Raw genomic sequence first — 17,997 nt, forward strand, 5'->3', positions numbered from 1 at the left:
ATCTCAGGACATGGATGACGAAGCGCCATCCAGGTACATCCTAGGAATGGAGACCCCACACCACAGTCTCTTTCCTCCTAAATTTGGAAAATAAAATGCTATGAGAAAAGTAGATACAAAGACAATATTCTTTAGGACAGTCTCTTCAGTACTGCCTAAGGAGTTTTCTATTCCTGGGGCCACTATGGAGGACTGAGAGGGAGAGATGCTATGTAGATGCTATGATGCTAGGGTGATCCTCTGACCTACATCAAGCTAGGTGGAGACTCACTGCCGGGCAATGGTAATTGGCCTTCCTGTCACAAGCAGATTGGTAGTTGTAGAGATTTCTCTCCTACACTTTTTATTGTGGGTAGCAGCTTTCACTGATGCCTGCTTCACCATCATTCGAGTGTCCTCAAAAGCAAAATCAAAAGATGAAATCCCCCAACTCAGTTAAGACGGTTTCCAGAGACTAGTGGTCTATGAAGCCTGAGATACAATGGAGACTGTCTCTGTGTGAAACCTAAAAGATCAAAACAGGAAAAGACTTTATCACAGAGACAGAAGTAGAGAAGACTGTTAAAAACCCACGAAGGAAGAGAAAAGATTCTGGAAAAGAGTAAAAACAACAAGTTTCCAAAAGGCTTAAATTTAAAAAAAAAAAAATGCTTTCTGAGCTAACAATTTGAAACAAATACATTAACATTTTTAATCAATGCAGGAGAAGAAATAGAAACATATGAAATGCTTGCCAGAATGTGAAAATGACAGTCCTAAGGTACTTCTACTCTACTCTCTTCAACTGGTGAGACAGTTTTGAAAGCTTAAGTCACAGCTCTATTAGAAAACAATGAAACTCCTAGAATCACCTCCCACCCCACAGTGACAATGCCCTGATCCTGAAAGAAGTGAAAAATCACACGGCCTCCAATAGATTTCTCACATTAAGGAAATACCATTTCCTACCCCAGGTGGCTAAATGTCCAAAGATAGCACATGACTTGGTCAATATGATAACCATTTCTTTTGCCAATAACAAAACAATTCAGGGAGTTCAGTACCAGAAACTGAAAATGAACTTGATTTCCTGTGGCAATGATGAAGAACTGTACAAGTGATGCATAATGTACTCAGATGTGAATGCTGCTCCCAGATTTCCACTGGAAAAATCACTTGACCTCCCAATTCAGCTCAGCAAAACTGCCTTAGAACTATCATAGCATAGAAGTATTGCTGATCGGGATGCTCCCACATGAAAGGTTCAGGCATTATGCTGGCCTGTCTCTGTTACCTGTCGGAATCCGTTCAGGCAGTACCCAGTCAACCCAGGGGTCCATGAGAACTAAGTCTGCAAGCAGGTGCAGAGGACCTCTTTAAAAGACAGACCCCTGCCCATTTACTCTCTCTCTCTCTCTCTCTCTCTCTCTCTCTCTCTCTCTCTCCTCTCTCCCTCTCTCCTCTTCTCTCTCTATGCTCCCACTTACTCTGCTCTCTCTCTCTCTATGGCAACCAGCCATGGCGGTCAGCCATTAACCCTGTTTCTCTTCTCTCTTCGTCTCTTTACTCTGACGGGCCAATAATAAACTGCTTAATATGTCTCTTAGTCTCAAGTCTCATCCTGTGCCTCTTCCTTTTCTTCTTTATTTCTAATTTAAACAAAAATCTAACACCACACTCCTTGCTGTGGCCCAAAACCTGAGTAGAAGCTGCAGTGATGAAGCCCAGGGAGAGGCTCCTGGGACAGTCCAGACAGTGCTCAGTATTAGCTGAGGTGGGTTACCGTTCAATGATAAAGTAAGCCAAAGAGCCAGAGGGTTCAATCCGCATGGGAGGAAAAAAGGAGAAAGTTAGAGTAGGAATGCCCCATGCATGTGAGAAGCATGTTATAAAATAATTTCGAATGACAGAGAAGAAGCAGGCTAGTAGCAGAAATGGCCACTGGGACTGAGTGAAACAAGAAAGGGATCTGCAAGAAATAACCAAAACCTGAATAGAAAGATTTGTTTTACTTTTTCTCTCTATTTTCTCATATTGATTGTAGTATTTTAATTGAAAAATACACACATGGACTGGAGGTGTCTCGAAGTTGGTAGCATGATTACCCAGCATGCATAAAGTCTTAGGTTTGTCCCCCAGCACTGCAGAATCCAGGCCTAGCAACACAAACCTGTTAATCACAGCATTTAGGAGGAAGTGGCAGAAAAAGAGGCATCAGGAGTTCAAAGTCATCCTTAGCTATATAGCCAGCTCGGGTTACATGAGACTCTGTTTTGTTTTTAAGTTTATAAGTAATTCTCACAACTTAAAACAATTAGCTTACCTAGTATGTTCTTAGGATCCAGAGACCTCTAGTCAAACTTGTTCAGCCACATTGATTAACTCACTCATTCATTATAGTCAACAAACACAACTGAACACAAAATACACACATATAAGAAGGCACACTGCTGGGTGGGTAAGATAAGCAGGGCCATTGCTCTTGTGAATTTAAAGTCTAATATCCAAAACCGTCTTGGAAGTAATGCTAGACAGTGGTGAAGGACCACAGGCACCATCTTAGAGAAGGTTTCTTTGTGTGACCCACGCTCTGAACCTCAAGGAAGATCTCATGCTCACAAAGGAACAACCACATAGTTCCACTGCTGGGCCCCCAACTTAAGAGAGAGAAAACCAGAGACCATGTCAGCTACCAAGGAGGACAACAAAGGCTAAAAAAAAAATGCAAGCTGATCCACAGAGCCGTACCTCCCATCAAGAGCTACCTGTGTCCCACGGGCTATCTACCATCAACAGAAAAGAGAAATGACAGGCTGTTCCAGGAATTGCACTAGAAAAATAAACACAAAATGGGTGTACCCACAGCATATGGCCATCCCAGGGGTAAGCAAAACCTACACTGAAGTCAGGAAAGGAAGCCTGCTGAGATTAAGACATCACTCAATACAAATAAGGAGCGCCATTACTCTATGTGCTCACTGCACAAATCCTTACCGAGCAGCTACTATGTCCAGGGAGCTAGAAAAGATGGTAGAGCTAGAGAACACAAAGATGGTGTTCAAGCTCCGTTGTGTCCCCGACTACCTCAGTTACCTATCTGCCACAGGGTCCTATAAAAGCTCCCCTGGGAAACAGCACAAGGTGCTTCCAGCATCTCAGAAGAGGACAAGCCAGCTTAAAGCTAATATAAAGTAACCAAAGCCTTGATTCCAACCCTGCAGGCTGTGAGAAATGTAAAGGATGAAAAAAAGCCAGAGAAGGAAGGAAGGCCAAGGTGAGGAGCCATTCGGCTGGCACACCCAGTGAGATGAACCGGTTCACAGCTGCCTTGGGCATCTGGATAGTCTGTGTGCAGACATCCTGGCACAGAAGTACGTTCCCAGGTAAACAAATGGCTTCCGTGACTGGATTAAAACAACCCTTTTCCACCTCCAGGTCATCTTACCCCCTTCCTGACAAGAACCCTCCTGGCTTGGACAGCAGGGTGTCTCCTCCCACACGGGAGAGCTTGGTTTGTTTGTCTGGTAATCTGGTTCTTGTTTTGTTTGTACTGTACCCATGGGGACCCAAACTAGAATTGGATACAGGGTCCATTTTTGTGGAACATGCCATCACTTTGGCCTAGCCTGGTGGGTCAGGGCTTCTTGGGAAAGTGAAACCCTAAGCAGAGGCCTTAACAATGAAGAGGGTCTCACTGAGCAGGTACAATGTCACTGGGAACGGAACCAGGGTGGGCAGACCAGGACACCACTGGATATTTGAATGCACAACCTTAGATTCCATGTCCACCAAGCAATCTTCTAAATATAATTCAGCTCCCACAGGGAAGGAATGTACTGGTTGAGTTGACATAAACAGCCCACAGATTTGCAGTAGTGGCTCTCATTATGACCTAAGAACACATGCCCTGACTTTGAGACTTGGTCTTTTTCACAAATTAGCCTGAGGGACCTATTGAATAGAGAAAACCATTCCTCAGTCACTCCATCCTTCAGCAAGATTACCTGCCCCAGAGTGTATCCCATATCCCACAGTAGAGGCCCCCTATCCTTCTTGCTTCCATATCCTAAAGGGTCATTACTGAACCCTTAAGGAAACTTACACTGTTAGGGGTTTATTTGGCTTGTAAAGAAGTAGAAAGTTGCAGCTAACCACCTATTTTAAAAGATACAAGGGAAGCCACCTATTAAGAGGATATAAGGGAACAAGCATTGCTGCAAAGGAAATGAGTATGGGACTGAATCAAGACTTTATAAAAACCTATACCATACAACAGTGGTTCTCAGCCTTCCCGATGTGTGACCCTTTAATACAGTTCCTCATGTGGTGGTGACCCCCCCAACCATAAACTCATTTCATTGCTACTTCACACCTGTAATTTTGCTACTGTTATGAACCATAATGTAGATATCTGTGTTTTCTGATGGTGTTTGGCAACCCCTGTGAAAGGATCATTCACTCCCCTAGGGGGTCTCCACCCACAGGTTGAGAGCTGCTGCCATTCAACAGACACAAGAAATTAAGGTTGATCCTTTTCCAAAGTACGAATTCAGAAAGTCCCATATGGGGAACACAAGCAGTTTGCTAGACTACCCAGAGTTTCAGATTCTACATGGAAGACGTAAGAACATACATTCAAATGACCCTGGCTGTCCTGTAACCCCAGCCTTCAAAGTTCTCTAGTTCTCCACCTTAACAATAGCTGTGACAGGTAATAATGAGAAGAGTCCATAAGACCTAGTAAAAATGCCTACACATATACTGACAAGAGCCTAAGATGCTAAGCTCGGCAGTCTACAGCTATAATTGCAGACTTAGGAGGATCACGAGTTCAAAGACTTCCTGGGTTTCAGAGTGAGTTCATGGCCAGCCTTGACCATATATGCACCAAGACCTTGCATCAGAAAAAAAAAGTCTAAATTTTCATTAAAACACACACACACACACAAATAGCCAAGAATATAATGAAAAGCTAGGTGTGAGGTACATGCCTGTGACCCCAACACTCAAATTCAGAGGCCAGATGGTCAGGAGTTCAAGTTTAGCCAGGACCTTACCTCCAAAAAAAAAAATCAAAGAATATAATGAAAACTGACCTCAGTAGAAAAGCAAATTCACAAAGATGGCAGGTCAGCAAAAGTTTTTAATAATAACCAAATGTTGTGGGACAATTTGCACTGTGTAAAAACATATTGCTGTGATTGGTATAATAAAAAGCAGAATGTCCAGTAGCTAGGAAGAGGTTAGGTGGGACTTCCAGGGACAGAAAGGATTCAAAGAAGAAAGCCAGAAACTCAGAGACACCAAGGAAGCAGGATGGGTGGTACATGACAGAACATAGATTAACAGAAATGGGCTAAGTTATAAGAGCTAGTTAAAAACAAGCCTAATCTAAGGGCCAAGCTTTCATAATTAATAAATCTCCATGTCATTATTTGGGAGCTGACTGGCAGAACAGAGAAAGACCCATGTTACACCAAAGTCATGTAGGTTTTGTTGGAAGAGGTGTTCTCATACACCTCTAGTGTGTGAGAAATGGCACACTCTAGTTACACCTCTAGTGTGTGAGAAATGACACACTCTAGTTATACACCTCTAGTGTGTGAGAAATGACACTCTAGTTACACCTCTAGTGTGTGAAAAGTGACACACTCTAGTTACACCTTTAGTGTATGAGAAATGATACTCTAGTTACACATCTAGTGTGTGAGAAATGACACTAGTTACACCTCTAGTGTGTGAAAAGTGATACACTCTAGTTACACCTCTAGTGTATGAGAAATGACACACTCTAGTTACACCTCTAGTGTGTGAGAAATGACACACTCTAGTTACACCTCTAGTGTTATGCAAGGATAACAACTTAAAAAAGAGAAACTTGGGGCTGGGAAAACACCTTAGTTGGTAGGGTGCCTTCCACACAAGCATGAGGAGTGAGTTTGATCTTCAAATTCATGTTAGAAAGCCAAGCATGGTAGCATGGAGCTGTAATCCCAACAGTGGAGAAGTAGAAACAGACAGATGACTGAGTTCACTGGCTAGCAGCCTGGCCCAATCAGCATGCTCAAGGTCAAAGAGAGGTCATGTCATAAGAAAACAGCAATGGTGACTAGAGAAATACGCTCAAGAATGACCTCTGATCTCAACACACACACACACACACACACACACACACACACACACTACATCTGCACACATGAACCCAGACATTAAATAAATGTAAAATATACATACACAGGAGAATTAACCTGTGTTATCATGACAGATTCACTTAGAGGCTAATTATTTAAATACTCATCAATTGGTTAACAAAAATATTTGTGTCTAATATGCCTAAGATATTGTACTGAATTCAAAGATGAGTGAGGCGTAACCCTTATTTCAAACTACTAGTGTCAGAGTTCCGTTTTACACAAATCCAAGGAAGACTTAGGGTCACTCCAGGGTGAACGTTGACTTAGCAGAGCAGCAGGGGAGCCAGCTCTGGTGAACTGACTGTCCATTGCTTCACATAAGACCTTTTTATGGTTAAACAATTCGAACCTTAGCAGGTCAATTTCTGCATACCAAAACCTTTTCTGCAGTGTTTGAAGAAACCAAATGCTAAAGCAAGTCTCAGTCTTGGTTTGCCAAGTCCTCTGAATAACCAAGTTTTGCAAAGGCCTTGAACCCTTCAGGAAGAACTCAGATAAGATTCAAACACTTCAAACAAAAGGTATCAGTGACAAAGGCAACATCTCAAAAGGCAGTTCAAAGCCTAGGTGCTACCACTCCGGAATCCAAGCCAGAAGCCAAGCTCTGATGCCTTGCAGGATCTCCCACAACAGGTTAGAGTTGTAAAAACCCACTTTGCAGATAGGTGAAAAGTACTGGTGCTGTATTAGCCCCTTGTCAGTACTATGATGAAACGCCTGACAAAGGTGGGTTAAAGAAGAAAGGGAATCATGGAGGCAGGACTGTGAGGCAGCTGGTCACATGGCACCCACAGTCAGGTAGCAGGCAGGGATGAATGCTGATGTTCAACTTGCTTTCTCCTTGTTTTGTAGTTTGGGATCCATGGGGTGGTCCCATTCAGGGTCAGTCTTCCCAGTAAATTAACCCAAGCTAGAAAACCCTCACAAACATGCAATAGGGTCTGCCAGTTGACAAGAGAAACCTCAGTCAGATTGCTCTGAGAACCGGGTTTCTTATATACTGGTCTGTGCTGACCAGTTTTATGTCAACATGTGCTACAAACTGCAACATCACGTAGTAATTATACAGCCATCTCTCATGAGATAACTCAGAAGAGTTAAGGATTCTGCTGATGGATGAAACCAGCACAAAGGCTGTACTTGGTGTTATAATCTCATGAATGAATTGGCTGTTTATTGCTGTAGATTCTTCCTGTAGCTTATCCCTTCCTGTAGCAATCGTTTATTGAGAACAAATTTCTCCCATGCATTTGGAGTTTTACTGATTACACTCCCTAGCTATGTGTAAATACCTGTTCTCCATTAACAGGTCCTGGTTTACTGATTATATTCCTGAGCTCCTTGTTCCCCTCTCCATTGTAATTGCAGAGATCTGTCTTCCTACAGTTACCTTTATTGACAGGCATTTGGTCAGTGTTTAAGGCCCAGGCAAAAGCATCCCACCTAGGACATCCTCAGAATCCAAGGACATAGCACTACTACACTCTCAAATCTGTTGATTCATAGCTGCCTGGATGGATAGAAAAAATAAGCATGCCCTTGGCTTTTCCTCCCTGGCAGATAGAGAAGCGATAACCTAAACTAACCCTACACTAAAAGGTTCTCAAACTTCTTGTTGTACTAACTCAGCATTTTAGCTCAGAGATTTACTGCTTGTGTTTCCCCGGAGAAGATAAAGACATAGGTAATCAACCCACTTGCTCATCCTTAGGGAAAAGTAAACTTTCCTGGAGACCCATGCTGTCACGGAGCCGGAAAGGCACCAGGTTCTGTTTCTTGTGCAAATTAAACTTAGACCCTCTCTTTGACCTACAGCCCTAAGTAACTGATGCCAAAAGTTTCTCCTAGCAGTTTTAGTTTATTGCTCTGTGTATAAATCTTATCTGCCTTACTGACCCTGAGAAACTCAAGCTCACACTGTATTGTAAAAAGAATTACTATTGCAAATGGGCATATATACCTGTAACCCAAAAACTGGGGAGAGACAAACAGAAGAGAGAAACAAAGAAAGAAACAAAGAAACAGAGAGAGACAGGGAGAGAAAAAGAAGAATAAAGAACATGCAGAAGAGCAATTTTGTGTGAGTCAATTCCTTTTCCCCTCAGATTTTAGTTCCTTCACTTATTTTAGAAGCTGGACTTTTAAAGCTTTTGAGAAACTTGACACAAGTTAAGGTCATCTGAGAAGAAGGAGCCTCAATTGAGAAAATGCCTCCTTAAGATCAGGCTGCAGTCAAGCCTTAGGGTATTTTCTTAATTAGTGGCTGATGGGGGGGGGGCTCATCCCATCATGGGTGTTGCCATCCCTGGTTCTATAAGAAAGCAGGCTGAGCAAGCCATGAGGAGCAAGTCAGTCAGCAGCATCCCTCCATGGCTTCTGCATCAGTTCCTGCCTCCAGGTTCCTGTACTGACTTCCTCCAGTTATGAACCACTAGTGATGTAGAAATCCAAACCAAATTAACCCTTTTCTCTCTAACTTGCTTTTTGGTAATAGAGTTTCATCGTAGCAATAATAACCCAAAGACATGGCTCTATAAAATACTGCCCAAGATGGCACAGAACATAGGAAAGTCTAAACTGTAATGTTCTCTTCTGGTAGCAATTGCTTTTTAATAATGATAAAATAGAATGACCAAGGCAACTTACAGAAGGAAGAGTTTATTTGGATTTATGGTTATAGAGGACTTATCTGTAATAGTGTGGAGGCATGGCAACTCGTGTACAGAGCAGAAAACAAAGATCACGCCTCAACCTCACAGAGGAAGCTAAAAGAGTGAACTGCAAGTGAAGCAAGGCTATATACACTTTCAAAGCCCACCACCAGTGACATACTTCCTCTAGCAAGACTTTGTGTTCTATGCCATCACTTCTCCCAAACAGCATCAGCAACACAGGACCAAGTGTTCACATATTTGGTCTATTTCTCATTCAAATCAGCACAAAATCCTGCATTGAGAACCTTTCCACTGCCCCCCAAAGGACACAGAGGAGGCTTTTTGTATCAGGTACCCTCATTATTTAGTACTCATTAACTATCAGGCAGTACTGTTGGTTATAGTGTTGCCCATCACCTGTCAGTATTGCGGCAGTATTAAGCCTCCCTCCCCCCACCCAGTGCACAGCCTGAATTTCTCTTTAAATCCCAGAATACTCAGAATTAAACTTGATTTACAGAGCAACTCACTTAGATGGGAAATGTTTCATACCTGCAACTCATACATCTGCAACCACTTTTCTTTTGGATGGATAAATCTGGGGCCAGTCTAAACTACATAGTGAGTCTGAGGCCATCCAGATACAGAGTGAGACTGTCTCAAAAACAATAATAACAATAATTCCATGAAATTTGGAAGCGGTAACATTCTCCAAAATGTGAAACAAAAGAATCTTAACATGAAAAAAAGAAGAAAAGAAAAAAAAAAGAATCCTAACATGACCTAACAGCTAGCACTCAACCATAAAATGAATGGGAAACTAAACCTCTTCTCTAAGCTGTGATGATGGAAGAAGAATTAAGACACCTGTCTTCCCTCTTTCCTCTGCTTAGAGCAGAGAAGAAACAAACACAAAAACTGAAAAGATGGAGACACCAGGGCTGGATTCTGCTCCAGATGTGAGGTTAAAAACTGTTTGCATGATTACAAGATGACAGGTCCTCATAGCCACTGCTCATTGTTTAAGTGTTGTGTCTTGACATAGTAGTACTTCCCTTTCCCATCATAGAATGGTAGGAGGAGTGAATGAGAGGAGGTACAGATGTGGTCCAAAGCTAACCATTTAGAGAAGATGACTTGAGAGCAGAGAGAGACAGCATAGCTGGCTGTCCAGGCAGGAAGCTGGAGACATGAAGACATGAGAATCATCATTGCTGGGCCTCACGGCACAGGAAAATTTTTTTTATTTGTTTTATTTTCACATTTTCATCTATCTATCTCTATTTACTTGTGTTTATGTGTACACACACACACACACATGCATTTGCAGGTATACACTCTTGTATGCCACAGCACACATAAGAAGATCAAAGGACAGCATGTGGGAGCTATCTCTCTCCCTCCACCATGTGGGTCCCTGGAATCAAACTGTTTGGTAATCAAGTTATCAGGCTTAGTTGTAGCATCTTTACTACTGAGCCAGGTATCTCCCCAGCCCTACTGATTTCTCATAATATCATTCATCCCTAGCATTATGGTACTAATAATGTCCACAATGAATTCTAGGGTTGCCTTCTGCCCTCTTTTAATAGAGGATTCAATATGCACATTCACTTCCTAGACCCTATTTCCTGCTTGGGCCCCCTTAGCCCTGAGTTAAATGATGACAGCTAATTTTTATTCGCACCTTACTGAATGCTACTGGGCTTGATGCTTTAAGCTTGTGAATAAATGCAAGAGAAGTTCCATCAGCATCCCCAAGATGAGGAATCTCAAGTAATCATTCCGCAATTAGTAAGAGATGAAGCCCAGGTCCGGGCTGAGCTGAGAAATACAAGATGCCAGCCATGCAAATCCACACTCACCTGCCCCATCAGGTGTGATGGTGCCCAGCTTCACGGCCAGAGGATAGCCCATGTCTCTGAAATGCTCCAGTGCATGGCCATTGCCCCCAGAGCTGTCAAAAAACCACTTCCCACACAGAACAGAGCCGTCAGTCAGATTCAGCCAGAGGTTCTCCCGCAGGTCACACCGGGCACACTTCCAGCCACTAGAAAGTCACACAGAACAATCAGAACAGCTAACACATCAGCAAAAGATTGTCATGTGAAAAAATGAACAGCGCCTCCTACTGGCATCACTCCCCCCACCCCCAGGTTCCCACCCCCAGATATTATTGCTCCCCATCCAGAGCACAGGACCAGTGCGCTGACTGCCTACCACACTGGGCCAGAGACTATCAGCACCTCCAGCATGGCTCTTTAGAAAACTGGTCCATGATACAAAGGGCAAGAAAGAGGCCATGTCCTCCAAACTCCCACTTGCAGGACAGTGACTCCTAAACAGGGCACAAACATGGAGGATCCCATGTGGAAGACATTTCCAAAGCATTACCCATATGGTAAAACTAATGTGGATTAAAACTATGCCGTAGTCCAATTTGGGCATATCCCAGGAAGGCCCATACATTAAAGGTACAGTTTCTCAGTGTGGCATTATGAAGCCAGCAGAGTTTGCAAGTGGACATAATGTACCTGTAAAACAGTTGTCTAGATATTTACATCTGGGGTTGCAGATTATTGGTACAGTCAGCTTTGGCCAAAGAGGCTTCTCTTTGCAGTGGGCAGCAGGGACCATGGAGACTAATAAGTGGTCAACATGCTGAAAACAAGAGACTGCTGAATGCTCAGCCATACATGGGACATCCACATCACCTCCTCTAGGGAAGAATACTACAGAAAGAATATGAGAGGTGCATGTCCTGGAACTCTTTCTTCTGGGAATGACACAGCCACTGCACTCTTGGATTCATAGTTGCTGTGACTACAAGATTGGGTCCATTCCATCATGGAGTAGGAAGACACTCATGAGGCCTGCCCCTCCCTGAGAACTTATAGGTGATAGTTTCTCGGGAAGGGAAAAACGTTTTCTTCAATGGTGTACTCACTGGTAATGTGCCATTGCTCCCATAAATAACCCTTCACCTGTTCTCCTCTAAACAACCCTAATTAAACTTATGGAGTTCCAAAGAAGAGAGTCATTAAAATAGAAGGGACTAGTTTAGAAGAGGAAGGGGATCCGCAGGAGTGGTAAGAGGATGACAGAGGGTAACAGGAGTGAATGTAAGCAAAACAGTTACACATTATATATGAAAACATCAATAGTGCTGGCTAGTTTTTTATGTCAACCAACATAAGCTAGAGTTATTTTGGAAGAGGGAATGTAATTGAAAAAAGGCCTCCATAAGATTGGTCTACAGGCACATATAGAGCATATAAGGCAAAATGATGATTGATGTGGGAGGGCCTAACTCACTGTGCGTGGTGCCATCCCTGGGCAGGTGGTCCCGAGGTGTAGAAGAAAGCAGGCTGGGCAAGACTTGAGGAGCAAGCCAGTAAGCACTACTCCCCCATGGTCTCTGCTCCATTCCTGCCTCCAGGTTCCAGCCCTGCTTGTGTTTCTTCCCTGACTTTCCTCAGTGATGGACTGTTACCTGAAGTATAAGCTGAAATAAACCCTTTCCTCCACAAGCTGCTTTTGGTCATGGTGTTTTATCACAGCAATAGAAACTAAAACAACAATGAAACATGAATCCCATTATTATGTATAATTAATATACTTTGAAAAAATGTTTTAAAAGACATATAGCTGAAGAGAAAGTTTTGTGTTCATTGAGTGTACTTTTTATTTTTAAGATTTATTTACTTTTATTATTTTGTGTGTACAGTTGTTTTGCCTGCATGTATATAAGTGCACTGTGTATGTGCCAGTGAAGGCCAGAAGAAGGCACAAGATCCCCTAGAAATGGAGTTACAAACAGTTTCAAGCTGCCATGTGTGCACTGGGAACCAAACCCAGGTCTTCTGCAAGAGCAGCAAGCACTCTTAACCAAAACTAGCACTCCAGCCTCAATTGGGAAATACTTATAAAGAGAACATTAGAACTCAAGACATCCTTTTCTCTCTCCTTTCATCCCACCATGAGCTAAACAGCCTGCACCACCACGGGTACCACACCTGATGTGCCATGTCACTACTGACTAAAAGCAATGGGCCAACTAACCATGAGTGATACCTCCAAAACCATGAACCAAGACCAACTTTCCCCATTAATGGCTGACCTATCTCAAGTGTTTGCTATAAAAGATGACTTGCATATCCTACAATACTACAGTTTTAAATTAAGAAAATAAACGACCCAAAATGGAGACTAAATGTCAGTTATGGGTCAGATGGCTAGCAGAAAGTCCTATCATCTAATTTTAGAAAATTCTGCTCAATGTTAGTGTCACCATCCTTCTTTCTACAGAGGGAGGAAACGAGGCCCAAAATTGATGTGCTTTCTCCAAACCTACTTTCTTAAAACAGACAGCAGTGCAGTCACAGGTCAATGAAACTGGACATCCTTCTAAGTACTATCTGCTCCTTCCCCATGAGATCTGCCTTCAGAGATGCTACTAAGCCCCAAAGAGCATTCTAGCCTACTGGAGACAGTCCAACACTGTGTCAAGTCAAGCCCCCTAGAATGAACTCAGACACATAGATCTGGATGTGTGGACGCTGATCCCAGCAGAATGGGGTGACAAATAAGAAAGAGCAGAAGCCAGCAAAAATATGTCCCCAAGTAACCACAGTGGAGACCTGGAGCTCAGGCCTGATGAGGAACTCGGAAGATAAGTGTTCTCCAGAGGGGCAGGAGGCTGAGTGTTTATCCACCCACTCTACGGCCAGTGTGTGGTCCCAGAGGACAAGAACTTCAGTTTGCATGTCTGACCATCCCACATACTGCATAGCTGATGTTGCCAAGGACAAAGTCCCCGTGCAGAGCTGCATGTGTGTGCAAATACCAGCTTTGCTTCAGCGCAGGGCCTGGGCTCAAGGTTGAGAGAGCTCAGCACCTCCTGCAAAGGTACAGGCATACCAGGAAAGAAGTTTATTTTTATTGGGTTTTTTTCTTTCTTTCTTTTGTAAAATAGTTTTTAAAGTTATCATACAAAAGGGTGGGTCTCATTATGACATTGTATGCATGTGGGTCATTACAGTTTATTCTAATAAGTCTTCCTCCACAGGCCCCCTCACGTCCACGCTTCCCCCTCTGCTTCCGTATCATGTGTGTTCCATTGTTCTTTTCACTCCATCACTTAAGATCTCTTCCTGCCACCATGATCCCCTTCCAAGTTTCATACACAGATATACATGTGCATGTGTGTATATGTATGTAAACACTTAAACTTAAATCTAAGTCCATATATCAGAGAAAACAGGGATTTTGTCTTTTGGAATCTGACTTATTTCTGTCAACAATTTCCAGTTTTTATTGGATTTGTAATGAAAGGCATCTACTAAGAAAATATAAAACTGCTAATTCAGAGAAAAGGTAGAAATCAGATGTTTCTTTGACCAGTTTGGGGGACTAAAGTTCCATTTTGCTAGCAGACTCTCACCTGGGAGGAATCCTGACCCCATTGTCCAGCTGGGCGAGATTGTTGGCATACTTCGATACTGGTAGTTCATTTTCCCACGTGTCTGGATCCTGCTTTGTGTAAGGTGACTTGGAGCTGAGCACTGCATCACAAGCAATTGTTACCTATGAGACAAAGCCAGACAGGACACTGAAAACTCAGCTTCTAGAAGTGAACACAGAAGCTTATAAAGAAATGCAGCAGCCTCACTTCTGAAATTCAATTATACCACAGATAGGTTCATTCCCCTCGATCTGCCTAGATTTGACCCAGGCATGGGGCTGGGGTACTGATGATGACATGAGAGCAAGGAAGCAAATGGCATTCAGCAACTCAAGCTTAGTGTTCACACAGAATAATCCCTATCACTTAGCAATGGGGTGTAAGGGTGAAGGAGCAAGTTAGGAACAGGAATGCCCAGGATCTGCAGGAGGGCTGAGTTTCCTCCTCATGTACCAAGATATCCAATATCCTCAACTCACATGGCATGGGGTCAAGGGCACTTGAGTGGAATGCGTGCAGTACAGCTCCACTTCCTAGTCTAATGCAGAGATGATGCCTATGCTACATGTGTCCTCTCACAAGCAGAGGTGCGATGCCTAGCTTGATGCCTTCTGCTTTCTCTCAACACATGTGCCTAATGCTGCAAGCTATTCTCTAGCTCCCATAAGACTTGAATTCTGCTGGAAAGTAACAGTACAGCCACTTTGAAACCAGTCCTGTCATTCTTCAAATGATCAAACAGTTGCCCCAGGACCCAGCAGATCAACAGCTAGAGATACACCCAAGAGATGTGAAGCATTAGTTCCAAGAGGACGGATTAAGAGATAGCTGTAATAGCATTTCAGCTGTAAAGCAAAAGCAACCCAAATGTCTATCAGTGATAAATAGAATGAAAACAAAAATAAATGTAGTATGTTCACACGATAGGATTTTATTTGTCAATAAAAAGAAGCAGGATTCCAATATATGATGCAATGTGAATAAATCTGGAAAATGTATGCTGAGGGAAAGAAGCCAATCACATTCTATGGGGCCTCAGATAGCATAGCTGGGCATAAGTCGATTGTTAGACCTTTCAAAATGGGCACCCCTACTCTTTCTGTCATGTATACAACCCACAGTGAGTTATCCTGTCAGCCCTCACAATGCATCTCCCACCACCTGGCAGATTCCATGCTTGGACCCCGAAGCCTTAGCATCTCACCCTGGCAACCAACGTCCTCATTGCAGCTTCCCCTCACCTGCAGCAGCTTGTTTTCCCAGCTGCCTGGATCGCGTGCCATCCTCCTATGTGCTTTCTCCACACAGCACACACACATTATTGACAGGGGGTTTGACTTACAAAAGTCAGATAAAATCTTTTTTCTTTGAATATCTGCCCAGGAGACATCCAACAAAATTTCCTCAGGCCCCTGGGGCCACCATAAAAAAAACTAGCCTGGTGTCATAGTAAATCATCCTTTTCATGGGTCATGGCTGAAGTCAAATTGATGATCCTATAACTACACTGAGTTTGTTCCCCCTTGAGTTGATGCTGGAGTGAAGTGAGGAAGACCTGGACTCTACCTCAAATCTCAGAGACCTCAAATCCAGTGCTTCCCTGGAACTGGCTCAAACCGGGCCCTGGGAACTGACTGCTAAATTTTAAGAAATTCAGCATCCCTATGTTTGCCATGGTGCCATTCTCAATGGGCAAGGAAAGAGAAAAAAACTGAGTGCCTATCACCTAGTGACTGGGGGAAAAATGTGATGCTTGCATACAATGGAATACTATATATCCATGAAAAGTAATGAAATCCTGCCATTTGCAACAGCATAGATAAAAGTGAAGATGATTGTATCGAGTAAAATCAGCCAGGCACAGAAAGAAAGTACTACATGTTTAACAGTAGTGTATGAGGAATGAGTCTTCCTTTGTTTTTGAGTTTGGGGGAGGCTTTTGTTTGGTTTGGTGGTTTTTGGTTTGGGCTTGGGGTAGGTTTTTATTTGGTTTAGTGTTTTTTTGGCTTGTTTTTTGTTTGTTTGTTTGTCTGAGACAGGATGTTACTCTGTAGCCGTGAACTCCTAGCCATCTTCCTGCTTCAGCCTCCCCAGTGTGGAATTACAAGCATGATCACTTTGAGGCTCTTTCTTAATATTTACATTTTTTTCACATAAAAACCTTCATATAGAAAAGTGAATGAATAAAAATTTTCATGACATATATTTACAATATGCTTCTTTACTTCCTTTCCTACAGCAAAACCAGAATTGCTTTGAACTGAAGCAGTAAGAACTCTCAGCATTGGGGATGGAGAGATGGCTCAGGGTTAAGGACCCCAGTCCTTTCCCCAGCACCCAGATGGCAGCTCACAACCATCTATAACTCCAGTTCCAGGGGATCTGACACCTTCACACATACATGCAGGAAAAACAACAATACACATTAAATAAAAATAAAACACTTCGGCCGGGGGATGGTGGTGCTCGCCTTTAATCCCAGCACTTGGAAGGCAGAGGCAGGAGGATCTCTGTGAGTTCCAGACCAGACTGGTCTACAAGAGCTAGTTCCAGGACAGCCTCCAAAGCCACAGAGAAACCCTGTCTGGAAAAAAAATTGAAAATAATAATAAAAGCACTTCAGATTCTGACCATTTTATCCACTACTGTTATTTTACTCCTGGTAGCAGCCATGAGTCAACATTGGAAATCTGAGGAAGCAACAGTAATTCACTTCCACAAGCGTCGCTTAAGACCTCATGCGGAAAAGGATGCCTTACATTTAGTAAGTGGGAGGGCTGCAGCCGACAGATGAACAGCACTCTTATTTCTATGGTCTTAAATTTAGCTGCATGATATATCAGAAGAAAATAGGTTACACTAGAAACCCAGCCCCCCTGAACATGGAAACTCTAAGTCCAAACATCCCCTTTTGGCAGGAGCAACTGAGCAGTCAGTTCTCACTGGTCAGGGTCAGTTAGAAGGTTCTGGGACCCACAGGCCTGCCTTTGGTTCTAGTGGAGTTTGAAGAGGGTAAAATGAACTGGCATGTCTTAATTTAGCCCACCTTGCCCCACTGCTATGGGACAAGACTATAGAAAACAGTGGTATCCATGCACGAGGTGAAAAGGAAGGGGACAGAGTGTTGGAAGTCACGCAGGAAGTGAGGGAGAAGCAAGAAGGACATCTTGGGTCACAGGAGCCCTGTGACCTCTCTCTGAACTCCAGAATCAAAAGCAACAGGCATCTTGCCCATCCTGCCACCAACCCAGCACCCACTTCCTCCAGGAAAAGCAAGACCCTTCTGTGAAACTGACTCTGAGAAGAACACAAGAAAGAGGAAGGGAGTAGGGGTGGAGGAGCTCACTACCAAAACTACAAGAGTCATCTTGGTTCTTGGAGGAGCGAAGCAGAGGCAAGCGTGTCTCTCCCATGCTCCCCAGGCCGGGATGTCAAGCACCTGGTTCTTTTATAACTGCTGCTGCTTCTGCCATTCCAGCAGGCAAACTCTTCTAGTCTTCAAATGAAATCTTTCACAGAAGGGCAGCATGAAAACCTGGCATACACATTGTCATCCTTCCAACCAAAACACAGTCCCTCTCCAGCTGTCCCAGCACCTGTGAGGTACATTCTAGGACAATCCCAGCAACACACTGGCCAACTCATAGGAGCCAGCCCAGCCTAGAGAAGCCCAGCCTCATGGGCACCGAAAACCAAAGGGGGTAGC

The 17,997-nt window shown here is 43.3% G+C and overlaps 1 protein-coding gene across 4 annotated transcripts in view; it reads right to left on the bottom strand.

Moving 5' to 3' along the window:
• Positions 1 to 17,997, bottom strand: part of Usp13 (ubiquitin specific peptidase 13) — a 109,606-nt gene that overhangs the window by 57,680 nt on the left and 33,929 nt on the right. For all 4 annotated transcript variants that reach the window (XM_035450764.1, XM_035450765.1, XM_027392004.2 and 1 more), the window contains 2 exons: positions 14,271 to 14,413; positions 10,693 to 10,877 (listed from right to left, as the gene is read on the bottom strand). In XM_035450764.1, the coding sequence (XP_035306655.1) occupies positions 10,693 to 10,877; positions 14,271 to 14,413 (328 nt within the window). The remainder of the gene's footprint in view (positions 1 to 10,692; positions 10,878 to 14,270; positions 14,414 to 17,997) is intronic.

This window comes from Cricetulus griseus (assembly GCF_003668045.3).
Source record: "Cricetulus griseus strain 17A/GY chromosome 1 unlocalized genomic scaffold, alternate assembly CriGri-PICRH-1.0 chr1_0, whole genome shotgun sequence".
Lineage (NCBI taxonomy): Eukaryota > Metazoa > Chordata > Mammalia > Rodentia > Cricetidae > Cricetulus > Cricetulus griseus.